Here is a 12,973-nt window from a genome sequence, read left to right on the forward strand (position 1 = left end):
TTCAGGCTTTTAAGAAATCTATTTTTGCTTTTCTTGATTTCGAATATTTCTTTTGTGCAGGACATTCACATGCAACATGAGATCGTTTGGATTGAACAAAGATCTGTGCTTAGAGTTTCTCAGGAAGCAGTCAACAATTGCCAATCTGAGAGAGGGTAAGGGGACATAACCCTAATAATGCTAAAGAAAAAGTTTGTTGAGTTGAAGGGCATTTAATCTGTCATAAATTACAGTCATATTCTGAAAAGGTGAACAATTAGTAAATCCGTCTTTTAGAATGCAATATTAAATGCAGACCTTTATAAATATACCCCATTTTGGAAACAGCTTTTGTAGTGTAGTTATGAAAAAATAGAAATTTGTCTTTCTTAATATGTATTGTTTTTAATTTTCAGAACAAGTTCAAATGCTGAGAGATAATGTGGAAAAATTGAAAGAAACATAAGTCTTTGGGAATGCATAGGTTTTAAAAACATACTGATGTCCCATAATATATCTCATATCAACATATACTCAAGAGGATTCAGATGTGGCAGATCTCGTGTGTATGATACTATGTCGAGTGATGGATCATTAATTCACATCATTTAAGTTATAGCATTTGTTCTATAACTGTATTGTCTAAGTGTTTATAATGTTAATAAGTCCCGTTTATTGTTTGACTTTTATCAAAAATAATCTGTTTTTAAAAAATATCCCTTCAGTAGCCAGTAGGTGAAAGAAACGAAAATCTTAGAGCAATGAAAGGCTTACTTAGGCCTAATATGTTAATTTCTGATTATTTATTTATCAGATATTTCTATTAAGGATACATTTCAAATTTTTTGTTATCTGTTAAGAAGTTAAAAGAAAATATTTTAACTTTTGATGTTTTGTTGTTGAAAATTTCTGTATGGATTATGTTTTTGAATGTTTTAAATCTGAATATTTCAGCTGTAAAGAAGGATACATGCCAATATTGTGATATTACATTTCATTCCGAATCAAACGTCATTTGTGTAATAGAGTAATTGTAGTTGTCAAGCGAGTCATATTACTGTTCATATAATCTCTATATTCATTGACACAATTTACAAACATACGGTTATAAATTAATACAGGGGAAACTGTGTCAACAACACTTTGGGAATTCCAGGCTTTTTATAACGACAGTTTTAAAATCAAGGTTTTGCCATAATACACCTTTAAGCTGTTTAGTGCTACATAGACCTAATGAATACAATATGTAATCATACAGTTGACCATGAGTGCAGTTGAAAAACAATGAATTTATGCAATAAGACTGGATATAATAATGTCGCCACTATGTTTTCAAAACAGATAATTTCCAATAACGTGAATAGACACAACTGGTATTAAATACGACAACCGGACCTATCATATCCATACTTACCCACTACAACACGTTTCATAATTCCAATCAACTTTGAACTTTGAGCACTCCAAGTGGTTTACCAATGACTTCCATCTGCTGTATGAAAATAGGGTTGACAAACAATCTTGACTGAAATATTACAAATTTGCTGTAGAAATGTTATGGTATGTGGTACTTGTCCCTGCGGGGAACTCCGAGAAATTAATAGTTTGAAACGGTAGCGTTTTGTGACATTATGTTATTAGTACCTGAAATATAAGCGGACAGGATGTTGTGAGGAATAATTTGATCTCAGTGTGTATCCCCTACAAGTAAAACAAATATTATTAGTATATAGATAACAAATAATATATCTTACTTAACAGTTTTATTACTTCAAAACTAAGGTTGTCAATAAAAAAATAATCATATGATTTAGGAACCTTTGTGGTGGCTAATGAAAGTAAAATAGATTTTATTGTATATATATGTAGAGTTTGTCTGAGTAAAACAAAATTAGAATTATTATACTGTCTTGTCGTAGACTATGAATTATATGCCTTAAAGAAATGTAGTTCTCCAGAGATAGCGGTTTACACACGTTTATATATATCATTACATTGATTAGGAAAATGTCCATTGTGTCCCCATAGAAATTTGAGAAATCAATACAAAGATGCTTTTTGGTGCAATATGCTTATTGAATAGCTAATTAAATGTTGTACGTATTAGAATTATAAAATGTTATTGAATAGTGTAAAATGAAAATAAATTATCCTGAGAGAGAGAGAGAGAGAGAGAGAGAGAGTATTCAGTACACAATGTAGTTATAGAGTGTATTGAGGAAGTCCCTGTGAACATTTGTATGGGTAGACCGTATATCTGTTAAAACTGTTACCATCACCATGTTATCATCTTATTCTAGTGTTATATGTCAGTTATTGTTAATGTATCCCATAATACTGAACTGGTAGTATATCAACCATATTATGAAGCTATAGTGATCCTGTCGCCATTTTTTCCCAGCAAGGGTTGATATCCGAGAGGGTTTCATTGTTGCTGTGAAAACTGTGTCCTGGATTCTTGTGGATTTGGTTTTTTATAGACTGGTTTGACTGTAGATAATCAGTGCTAGTTTTGTACAGAATATAAGAGTAGTATGACTTTGGGTTGATTGTGGATACATAAGATTTTGTGCAGATCAAATGCAGTATCTCTCCTGTATAGCAAGTTGGATGATAGTGGATAAGCCATGTTAGAGTTAATATAGAAAACAGAAGTCTGCCCTAAACTGTAGATTGTTTGGGATAAAGCATGATAGATTGTTTTTACGGAAAACAGAAATCTGCTCTAAAACACTGGATAGGTTGGAATAAAGTATGATATACTGTTTTTGATATAAGGAAGAAAGACATATTCTTAAGTACCCAATTGAATAAAGGCCCACTGGATGGTGTTTTGGATTAAACAAGTTAGATAAATCTTTTTGGATATAGGAAAGATTCTGTCTCCTACAACACTAGATTGTGACAAACTACCGTTAGATAGATGGTAGCTGTATTAACGAATACATAGATGTCACATTTCATGTATGGAATAATGTCATACAAAATAAATATTGATTTACTTAATAACAAAATTTGAACTAATTTAACGCATATCTATAACAGTTTATATACAACAAAAACAGTGACAAATATGTTCAATCTGTCTTCAAAATAAATTAAAAATACCACTGTCCATGGTTGTGGTGGTTTTGTAGGAGATGGATTGTAAGTACTGACTGATGACTGTGATCTAACATGTACCTTCTAATCGTCATTATATAGAAACAATGTGTGAGTGCTGGAATATTGTAGAATGTTGATTTTGTAAAGATTATTAATAATTATCAAGTGTTAAGTTTTTTAAAAACATGTATTTATGTTATATTCAATTCAATTGTTGTCATATGTTAAATTTATATAAATATGGAGGTGTTCATTTCATTGGTGATGTTAAAGTTACTGTTTTATTTAAAATGTTCTTTAATTTTAAGAAAAGTTAAATTCCCTGCTATAAAATGTTTATCAGATGGTGTCACACACCAACATACATACATTTGGTATAGTACACGTTTCCGGATGGAATATAACAAACATCGCCTGTGGTAGCGTCGTGGGATACCACAGTTGATTTCACTACACTACGTTACACTAATAAGATAACCACAGTTAATAGATTGTGTAAGGTTGTGTAGTTCAATCAACCGTGGGTACCCGATGATGTGAGCGGCCCTGACACTAAGGCAGACAATCCAGTCTCAGTAACATTTACCTGTCCTAATAAACACAACGCTACCTGTCCTCGGATGATTCGTGTATGAAGATATGATACATGATACATTTTTAAATATGTTGTTGGGTTTATTTTTATTCCACTATATAAGCTGTATGTGACCAGAGGAACACAATCCCCTGACATCCATTCCTTTGCTGTGTGGGTTTGTCTACATACAAATGTGTTGTTTTTGTCCCAGTTGAAAATGTTTGTGTCCCAGTTGATGATATCTATATTAGAATGTGTTCATTTGAAGTCAATAATACAATTGTTAATGTGATATAGAGGATACCAGCCACCACGATACACATAGGAAGTTCACACATCCACATACATTAGATAAAGGCACAGAATACCCCATATCTCTCTCTCTGCTGCCATTGAAATCTAGAAATAAATGTTTGCATTGTAATTAGTGTTGTTATGTGTCACAGACGATACCATATGACCCCATAGTTTACATAGACATAGAAATCCCGTAATATACTGTAAACGCACGGTTTTTGGCGGTCCCAAATTTTAGCGCATTAAGAGTTTTTAAGAGATGAACGTTATGATGAATAGGTGTATCTAGAGTATATGTGATAGAGAACTATATACAGAAACTACAATTCAATCACTACTCCGCAAAATACTATAGCAGCATAAACGCTCAAAATACGATTATCGCTAAAATACATTCTTTTGCAGTAAATAATACCGGTACGAATGCGGACAAATGTCGGGGATTCATTTGGTTCACCAAGATCACTACTTATCTGTTGATATTAAGAGTCCTGATGGAACATGTGGCGCGGTAGAGTTGTCACAGACGTGATCAACACATACATTTTCTGTAATAAGGTAACGACATTTGCATCTTCGACTTTTTAATATTCGGTTTTCGGTAGTCAATATTAATTTGAAATGGCCAGAAATATGCAATGTGATGCAACGGTTGTGAAATATCAGTCTCACGGTTTCATTCTGTAAAGGAAGTATTGTCATTACTTTTGTCTGTTTGGCATAACAAACTGAAACACATAAGTTCTTTATCTCCACAACAATTGATAGAGATGATGCCTTGTATTAGAAAAATTTAAAAGCTTTATGTTGATCCAATCATTTCGGTCTATTATATCAAGACTGACAGAGATGTTTGATAGATACGGACGTAAACTATCCTTAATCTAGCAGTTTAAGTAGCTAGTGTAGGTTTTGTTCTCCTGTCGGGTATTATGTAAAACTAAAAATCAGACCCATAGTACCGATAAACAAAGCTATGTGCATTAACTGAAAACATCAAGCCAAATATATACACCAATACACAAAGTTTATACAAGGAGATCGGACAGGGAAGTCTGAGCACATATAAAATGAATTTCACTTGGAATCCCAGGTGTGATTAGGGCAAATGTTCCTGTTGACATTTAAATTTTGACTAAATTGTATGGCTACGTCATGGGAGATAACTCAGTGTCATAACACGATCAACAGATCGATAACAGATCGGTAACAGATCGATAACAGAATATTAATTTATTGTCGTTATTGCCCGTAAACGCTATTTGTTGTGAATTATTATTATTTTTAAATAAAAAAGCACAGCACTTAACGTAGATACATTTCCAAAGCTTTGGAGGGACTGGTGTTGCACACTAAATTTCAACCGTACATTCACGAGGGCTGACTGATAAGTTGTGAGCCTCATATTGTAGGATTTGGATTTTGCTGGACATATTGTATTATTTTTCAACATAATCCCTTTCCGCTTGTCTTGTTTACTTTCAAGTGCTACATCGTCGATATAAACAAACCAAGTGAGACCAGTCCTTGGGTATACGGCCATATATAGTCAGAGAACAATAGGACTTAAAAAGAACATCCTTGAGTACTTCCTTCAATACGAGGCTCACAACTTATCAATCAGCCCTCGTAGAATATGAGAGACACCAGCTCTAGTATATTATACTGAGGTATTTAGATATATAGAATGTACGTGTGTAAGCGTTAGCAGATTGTTATATGTAGATTGTGAAGAACTGATAATAATATACAGTTTTCATTCCATGTAAGCAAGATTTATCTTCCCATTGTATTCATTGCTTCCTGAATGTGATTAATCAAGGTAGAGAAATATGTTGTGTATGAAATAAACCCACTACAAAAATTAAAAAAAAGTTTCCAATGTAAGAAATGGAGTATTTTACTTTTTTCTAGTAACCTGGTTTTTCCCTGCTGTGTTCTACGACTACAGCAACGTGTTAAACATGTCTTGGTGTGTGTCTGTTCCATGTCTTGGTGTGTGTTTGTCCCATGTCTTGGTGTGTGTTTGTTCCATGTCTTTGTGTGTGTTTGTCCCATGTCTTGGTGTGTGTTTGTTCCATGTCTTGGCGTGTGTTAGTTCCATGTCTTGGTGTGTGTTAGTTCCATGTCTTGGTGTGTGTTTGTCCCATGTCTTGGTGTGTGTTTGTTCCATGTCTTGGTGTGTGTCTGTTCCATGGCCCATGTCTTGGTGTGTGTCTGTTCCATGGTCCATGTCTTGGTGTGTGTTTGTTCCATGTCTTGGTGTGTGTTTGTTCCATGTCTCGGTGTGTGTTTGTTCCATGGTCCATGTCTTGGTGTGTGTTTGTTCCATGGCCATGTCTCGGTGTGTGTTTGTTTGTTCCATGGTCCATGTCTTGGTGTGTGTTTGTTCCATGTCCATTTGGTGTGTGTTTGTTCCATGGTCCATGTCTTGGTGTGTGTTTGTTCCATGTCTTGGCGTGTGTTAGTTCCATGTCTTGGTGTGTGTTAGTTCCATGTCTTGGTGTGTGTTTGTCCCATGTCTTGGTGTGTGTTTGTTCCATGTCTTGGTGTGTGTTAGTTCCATGTCTTGGTGTGTGTTTGTTCCATGTCTTGGTGTGTGTTTGTCCATGTCTTGGCGTGTGTTTGTTCCATGTCTTGGTGTGTGTTAGTTCCATGTCTTGGTGTGTGTTTGTCCCATGTCTTGGTGTGTGTTTGTTCCATGTCTTGGCGTGTGTCTGTTCCATGGCCCATGTCTTGGTGTGTGTCTGTTCCATGGTCCATGTCTTGGTGTGCGTTTGTTGCATGTCTTGGTGTGTGTTTGTTCCATGTCTGGTGTGTGTTTGTTCCATGTCTTGGTGTGTGTTTGTTCCATGGTCCATGTCTTGGTGTGTGTTTGTTCCATGGCTTGGTGTGTTGTTCCATGTCTTGGTGTGTGTTTGTTCCATGTCATGTCTTGGTGTGTTGTTCCATGTCTTGGTGTGTGTTTGTTCCATGTCTTGGTGTGTGTTTGTTCCATGGTCCATGTCTTGGTGTGTGTTTGTTCCATGTCTTGGTGTGTGTTTGTTCCATGTCTTGGTGTGTGTTTGTTCCATGTCTTGGTGTGTGTTTGTTCCATGTTCCATGTCTTGGTGTGTGTTGTTCATGTTGGGTGGTGTTGTTCCATGGTCCATGTCTTGGTGTGTGTTTGTTCCATGTCTCGGTGTGTGTTTGTTCCATGGTCCATGTCTTGGTGTGTGTTTGTTCCATGGTCCATGTCTTGGTGTGTGTTTGTTCCATGGTCCATGTCTTGGTGTGTGTTTGTTCCATGTCTCGGCGTGTGTTTGTTCCATGGTCCATGTTTTAGTGTGTGTTTGTTCCATGTCTCGGTGTGTGTTTGTTCCATGGTCCATGTTTTAGTGTGTGTTTGTTCCATGGTCCATGTCTTGGTGTGTGTTTGTTCCATGTTCCGTGTCTTGGTGTGTGTTTGTTCCATGTCTTGGTGTGTGTTTGTTCCATGTTCCATGTCTCGGTGTGTGTTTGTTCCATGGTCCATGTCTTGGTGTGTGTTTGTTCCATGGTCCATGTCTTGGTGTGTGTTTGTTCCATGTCTCGGTGTGTGTTTGTTCCATGGTCCATGTTTTAGTGTGTGTTTGTTCCATGGTCCATGTCTTGGTGTGTGTTTGTTCCATGTTCCGTGTCTTGGTGTGTGTTTTGTTCCATGTCTTGGTGTGTGTTTGTTCCATGGTCCATGTCTTGGTGTGTGTTTGTTCCATGTTCCATGTCTTGGTGTGTGTTTGTTCCATGTCTTGGTGTGTATTTGTTCCATGTCTTGGTGTGTGTTTTGTTCCATGGTCCATGTCTTGGTGTGTGTTTGTTCCATGTCTTGGTGTGTGTTTGTTCCATGTCTTGGTGTTGTGTGTTTGTTCATGCCCATGTCTTTGTGTGGTCTGTTCATGTTTTTGTTGTTGTTCCATGTCATTTTGGTGTGTGTTGTTCCATTAGCTGTGGTTGGTGTCTTGTTTCGTCCATGTCTTGGTGTGTGTTTGTCCATGTGTCTTGGTGGTGTTTGTTCATGTCCCAGTGTATGGTGTGTTTTGTCCATGGCCAGTCTTGGTGGTGTTTGTTCCATGTCATGGTGTTGTTGTCTGTCTTTGTGTCATGTTCCATGTCGTATGGTGGTGTTTGTTCCATGGTCCATTGTCTTGGTGTGTGTTTGTCCATGTTGGTTTGATTGTTCCATGTTTGTTGTGTACCATGTACATGTCTTGGTGTGGTTTGTTCCATGTCCTGTGTGTGTTTGTTCCATGTTCCCAGTCTGGTGTGGTCATGTCTGTGGTTCCATGTCTTGTGTGTTTGTTCCATGTCCAGTCTTGGTTGTGTTTGTTACCATGTCCAGTCTGGTGTGTTTTGTTCATGTTCCATGTATGTGATGTTTTTTCAGTCCTTTTTGTGTTGTCATGTATCGGTGTGTTTGTTCATGGTCCATGTTTGTGTGTGTTTGATTCATGTCTTGTGTGTGTTGTTCCATGTCTGGTGTGTGTTTGTTCCACTTTGTGTTTGGTGTGTGTTTGTTCCATGGTCCATGTCTTGGTGTGTGTTTGTTCCATGGTCCATGTCTTGGTGTTTTGTTTTGTTCTTTTGTTCTTTTTTCTTGGTGTGTGTTTGTTCCATGGTCCATGTCTTGGTGTGTGTTTGTTCCATGGTCCATGTCTTGGTGTGTGTTTGTTCCATGTTCCATGTCTTGGTGTGTGTTTGTTCCATGTCTTGGTGTGTGTTTGTTCCATGGTCCATGTCTTGGTGTGTGTTTGTTCCATGTCTTGGTGTGTGTTGTAGGTCCATGTTTGGTGTGTTTGTTCACATGTCTTGGGTGTGTTTTGTTCCATGTCTTGTTGTGTGTGTGTTCCATGTTCCATGTCTTGGTGTGTGTTTGTTCCCATGTCTTGGTGGTGTGTTGTTCCATGGTCTGTATGGTGTGTGGTGTGTTCCATGGTCCCATGTCCTTGGTGTGTGGTTTGTTCCAAGTGCCATGTCCGGTGTGTGGTTGTTCAGTTCCAGGTCTTGGTGTGTGTGTTTGTTCGTGGTCAATGTCCTTGGTGTTGTTTTTCATGGTCCATGTCTTGGTGTGTTGTTTGTTCCAGTGCACTTGGTGTGTGTTTGTTCCATGGTCCATGTCTTGGTGTGTGTTTGTTGCCACGGTCCTTTGGTGTGTGTTTGTCAGTTCCATGTCTTGGTGTTGTGTCTGTTCATGGGTCCATGTCTTGGTGTGTGTTTGTTTCCATGGTCCATTCTTGGTGTGTGTTGTTCCATGTTCCGTGTCTTAGGTGTGTGTTTGTTCACAGGGCCCATTGCCTTGGTGTTGTTTCGTTCCAATGTCTTGGTGTGTGTTTGTTCCATGGTCCATGTATTGGTGTGTGTTTGTTCCATGTCATTGGTGTGTGTTTGTTCCATGTTCCATGTCTTGTGTGTTTTGTTTGTTCCATGGTCTTGGTGTGTTTGTTCCATGTCTTGGTGTGTGTTTGTTCCATGGTCCATGTCTTGGTGTGTGTTTGTTCCATGGTCCATGTCTTGGTGTGTGTTTGTTCCATGTCTTGGTGTGTGTTTGTTCCATGGTCTTGGTTTGTGTTTGTTCCATGGTCCATGTCTTGGTGTGTGTTTGTTCCATGTTCCATGTCTTGGTGTGTGTTTGTTCCATGTCTTGGTGTGTGTTTGTTCCATGGTCCATGTCTTGGTGTGTGTTTGTTCCATGGTCCATGTCTTGGTGTGTGTTTGTTCCATGTCTTGGTGTGTGTTTGTTCCATGTTTGGTGTGTGTTTGTTCCATGTCTTGGTGTGTGTTTGTTCCATGGTCCATGTCTTGGTGTGTGTTTGTTCCATGTCTTGGTGTGTGTTTGTTCCATGTTCCATGTCTTGGTGTGTGTTTGTTCCATGTCTTGGTGTGTGTTTGTTCCATGGTCCATGTCTTGGTGTGTGTTTGTTCCATGTCTTGGTGTGTGTTTGTTCCATGTTCCATGTCTTGGTGTGTGTTTGTTCCATGTCTTGGTGTGTGTTTGTTCCATGGCCCATGTCTTGGTGTGTGTTTGTTCCATGGTCCATGTCTTGGTGTGTGTTTGTTCCATGTTCCATGTGTGGTTTGGTGTTTTGTTTGTTCCATGTCTTGGTGTGTGTTTGTTCCATGTCTTGGTGTGTGTTTGTTCCATGGTCCATGTCTTGGTGTGTGTTTGTTCCATGGTCCATGTCTTGGTGTGTGTTTGTTCCATGGTCCATGTCTTGGTGTGTGTTTGTTCCATGGTCCATGTCTTGGTGTGTGTTTGTTCCATGTCTTGGTGTGTGTTTGTTCCATGTTCCATGTCTTGGTGTGTGTTTGTTCCATGTCTTGGTGTGTGTTGTTCCATGTCTTGGTGTGTGTTTGTTCCATGGCCCATGTCTTGGTGTGTGTTTGTTCCATGTCTTGGTGTGTGTTTGTTCCATGGCCCATGTCTTGGTGTGTGTTTGTTCCATGTCTTGGTGTGTGTTTGTTCCATGTCTTGGTGTGTGTTTGTTCCATGTTCCATGTCTCGGTGTGTGTTTGTTCCATGTTCCATGTCTTGGTGTGTGTTTGGTCCATGTCTTGGTGTGTGTTTGTTCCATGTTCCATGTCTTGGTGTGTGTTTGTTCCATGTCTTGGTGTGTGTTTGTTCCATGTCTTGGTGTGTGTTTGTTCCATGTTCCATGTCTCGGTGTGTGTTTGTTCCATGGTCCATGTCTTGGTGTGTGTTTGTTCCATGGTCCATGTCTTGGTGTGTGTTTGTTCCATGGCCCATGTCTTGGTGTGTGTCTGTTCCATGTCTTGGTGTGTGTCTGTTCCATGGCCCATGTCTTGGTGTGTGTTTGTTCCATGTTTTGGTGTGTGTTTGTTCCATGTCTTGGTGTGTGTTTGTTCCATGTCTCGGTGTGTGTTTGTTCCATGTCTTGGTGTGTGTTTGTTCCATGTTCCATGTCTTGGTGTGTGTTTGTTCCATGTCTTGGTGTGTGTTTGTTCCATGTCTTGGTGTGTGTTTGTTCCATGTTCCATGTCTCGGTGTGTGTTTGTTCCATGGTCCATGTCTTGGTGTGTGTTTGTTCCATGTTCCATGTCTTGGTGTGTGTTTGTTCCATGGCCCATGTCTTGGTGTGTGTCTGTTCCATGTCTTGGTGTGTGTCTGTTCCATGGCCCATGTCTTGGTGTGTGTTTGTTCCATGTCTTGGTGTGTGTCTGTTCCATGTTCCATGTCTTGGTGTGTGTTTGTTCCATGGCCCATGTCTTGGTGTGTGTTTGTTCCATGGCCCATGTCTTGGTGTGTGTTTGTTCCATGTTCCATGTCTTGGTGTGTGTTTGTTCCATGTCTTGGTGTGTGTTTGTTCCATGGTCCATGTCTTGGTGTGTGTTTGTTCCATGTCTTGGTGTGTGTTTGTTCCATGTTCCGTGTCTTGGTGTGTGTTTGCTCCATGTCTTGGTGTGTGTTTGTTCCATGTTCCATGTCATGGTGTGTGTTTGTTCCATGGTCCATGTTTTAGTGTGTGTTTGTTCCATGGTCCATGTCTTGGTGTGTGTTTGTTCCATGTCTTGGTGTGTGTTTGTTCCATGTTCCATGTCTTGGTGTGTGTTTGTTCCATGTTCCATGTCATGGTGTGTGTTTGTTCCATGGTCCATGTCTTGGTGTGTGTTTGTTCCATGGTCCATGTCTTGGTGTGTGTTTGTTCCCTGTCTTGGTGTGTGTTTGTTCCATGGTCCATGTTTTAGTGTGTGTTTGTTCCATGGTCCATGTCTTGGTGTGTGTTTGTTCCCTGTCTTGGTGTGTGTTTGTTCCATGTTCCATGTCTTGGTGTGTGTTTGTTCCATGTCTTGGTGTGTGTTTGTTCCATGTCTTGGTGTGTGTTTGTTCCATGGCCCATGTCTTGGTGTGTTTGTGTTAGTAGTCTGGGCTGTTGAGAAGACACGGTGTTTAATAATGCGCATGAGCAATCACATGAATTCTCGGGATGTGGATTATGTAATGAAACAAATTTTTCAACGAATATGAAATATCACGTTTTTATTACTGTACAAATTGAATAGACGTAATACTGCCAAAACTATATATGCGCATTATTGAGCTGAATATTGTTTCTTTAACATCATCGTATAAAAGACTAACAGACAAATACGCATTATTGAGCGGAACAACATTCCCTGAACATCATCGGGGAAAAAAGAGAGAGAAGAACACGCATTATGGAGATGCATAATATTGCCATGCTATCATCGAAAAAAACAAAACAATAAAGCAAAACGCGTTATTGAGCTGAATAATGCTTCCTGAAAATTAACACTTAAGATAACGAATTCGCCGAAAATGTTTCCTGGTAAGCATATAAAAGTTAGATAAGACAACAGTTATTTTGTAATGTATCAATAGGTTTGTCGATAGAGTGGAGTAGTACAGCCAATCAAATATAATCTTCATGTGATTTAAATGATAAAATATGTCTGGCAGAGAAATCTATGATAAAGAAAAGGCGTTGGATTTTATTGAGGAGGTAACAAGCGGTATACCTGTAATTGTTACAAGCCATGATAAACTTATATCTATTCAAAGAGAGATGCCAATCCTGAATTTCATAAAATATGAGATAGTTTACATCTGATACATGAAATAAGAGTTGTCGAGTGTGGTAATACCGGAAAAGATGCCAGCAATATTGAGTTATTTATATAGTCCGATACCATTATATTGAATAAAATATGGATATTTGTGCAACAGATCAGATTAAAGTTTATGCAAACCCTAAGAGTGATCAGTGGCTCAGTAGTTAAACACATGCCTTACACATTGGGCCCGGGGTTCGATTCCCTGATCTGACGCAAAAAGACATGGTGACACCTGCCCGACCACGTGGGATTTCTCCGAGTTCCCCAGCGTTACACAGTTGTCGCAAAATAAGTTAATGTTTACATATGAACACTGATTCTATGATGGATAACATATCAAATGGAACTACCACAGGTATACAATATAATTAATATAGTTGATGAGGATCAGTAAAATCTGACACCCTT

The 12,973-nt window shown here is 38.7% G+C and overlaps 1 protein-coding gene across 2 annotated transcripts in view; it reads left to right on the plus strand.

Annotated features, from left to right (window-relative positions):
• Positions 1 to 4,085, plus strand: part of LOC117337363 — a 90,209-nt gene extending 86,124 nt beyond the window's left edge. For both annotated transcript variants that reach the window (XM_033898321.1, XM_033898324.1), the window contains exons 8-9: positions 61 to 155; positions 396 to 4,085. In XM_033898321.1, coding sequence (XP_033754212.1) covers positions 61 to 155; positions 396 to 445 — 145 coding nt within the window. In that variant the 3' untranslated portion in view covers positions 446 to 4,085. The remainder of the gene's footprint in view (positions 1 to 60; positions 156 to 395) is intronic.
• The last annotated feature ends 8,888 nt before the right edge of the window (positions 4,086 to 12,973 follow it).

Source organism: Pecten maximus, chromosome 11 (assembly GCF_902652985.1).
Source record: "Pecten maximus chromosome 11, xPecMax1.1, whole genome shotgun sequence".
NCBI lineage: Eukaryota > Metazoa > Mollusca > Bivalvia > Pectinida > Pectinidae > Pecten > Pecten maximus.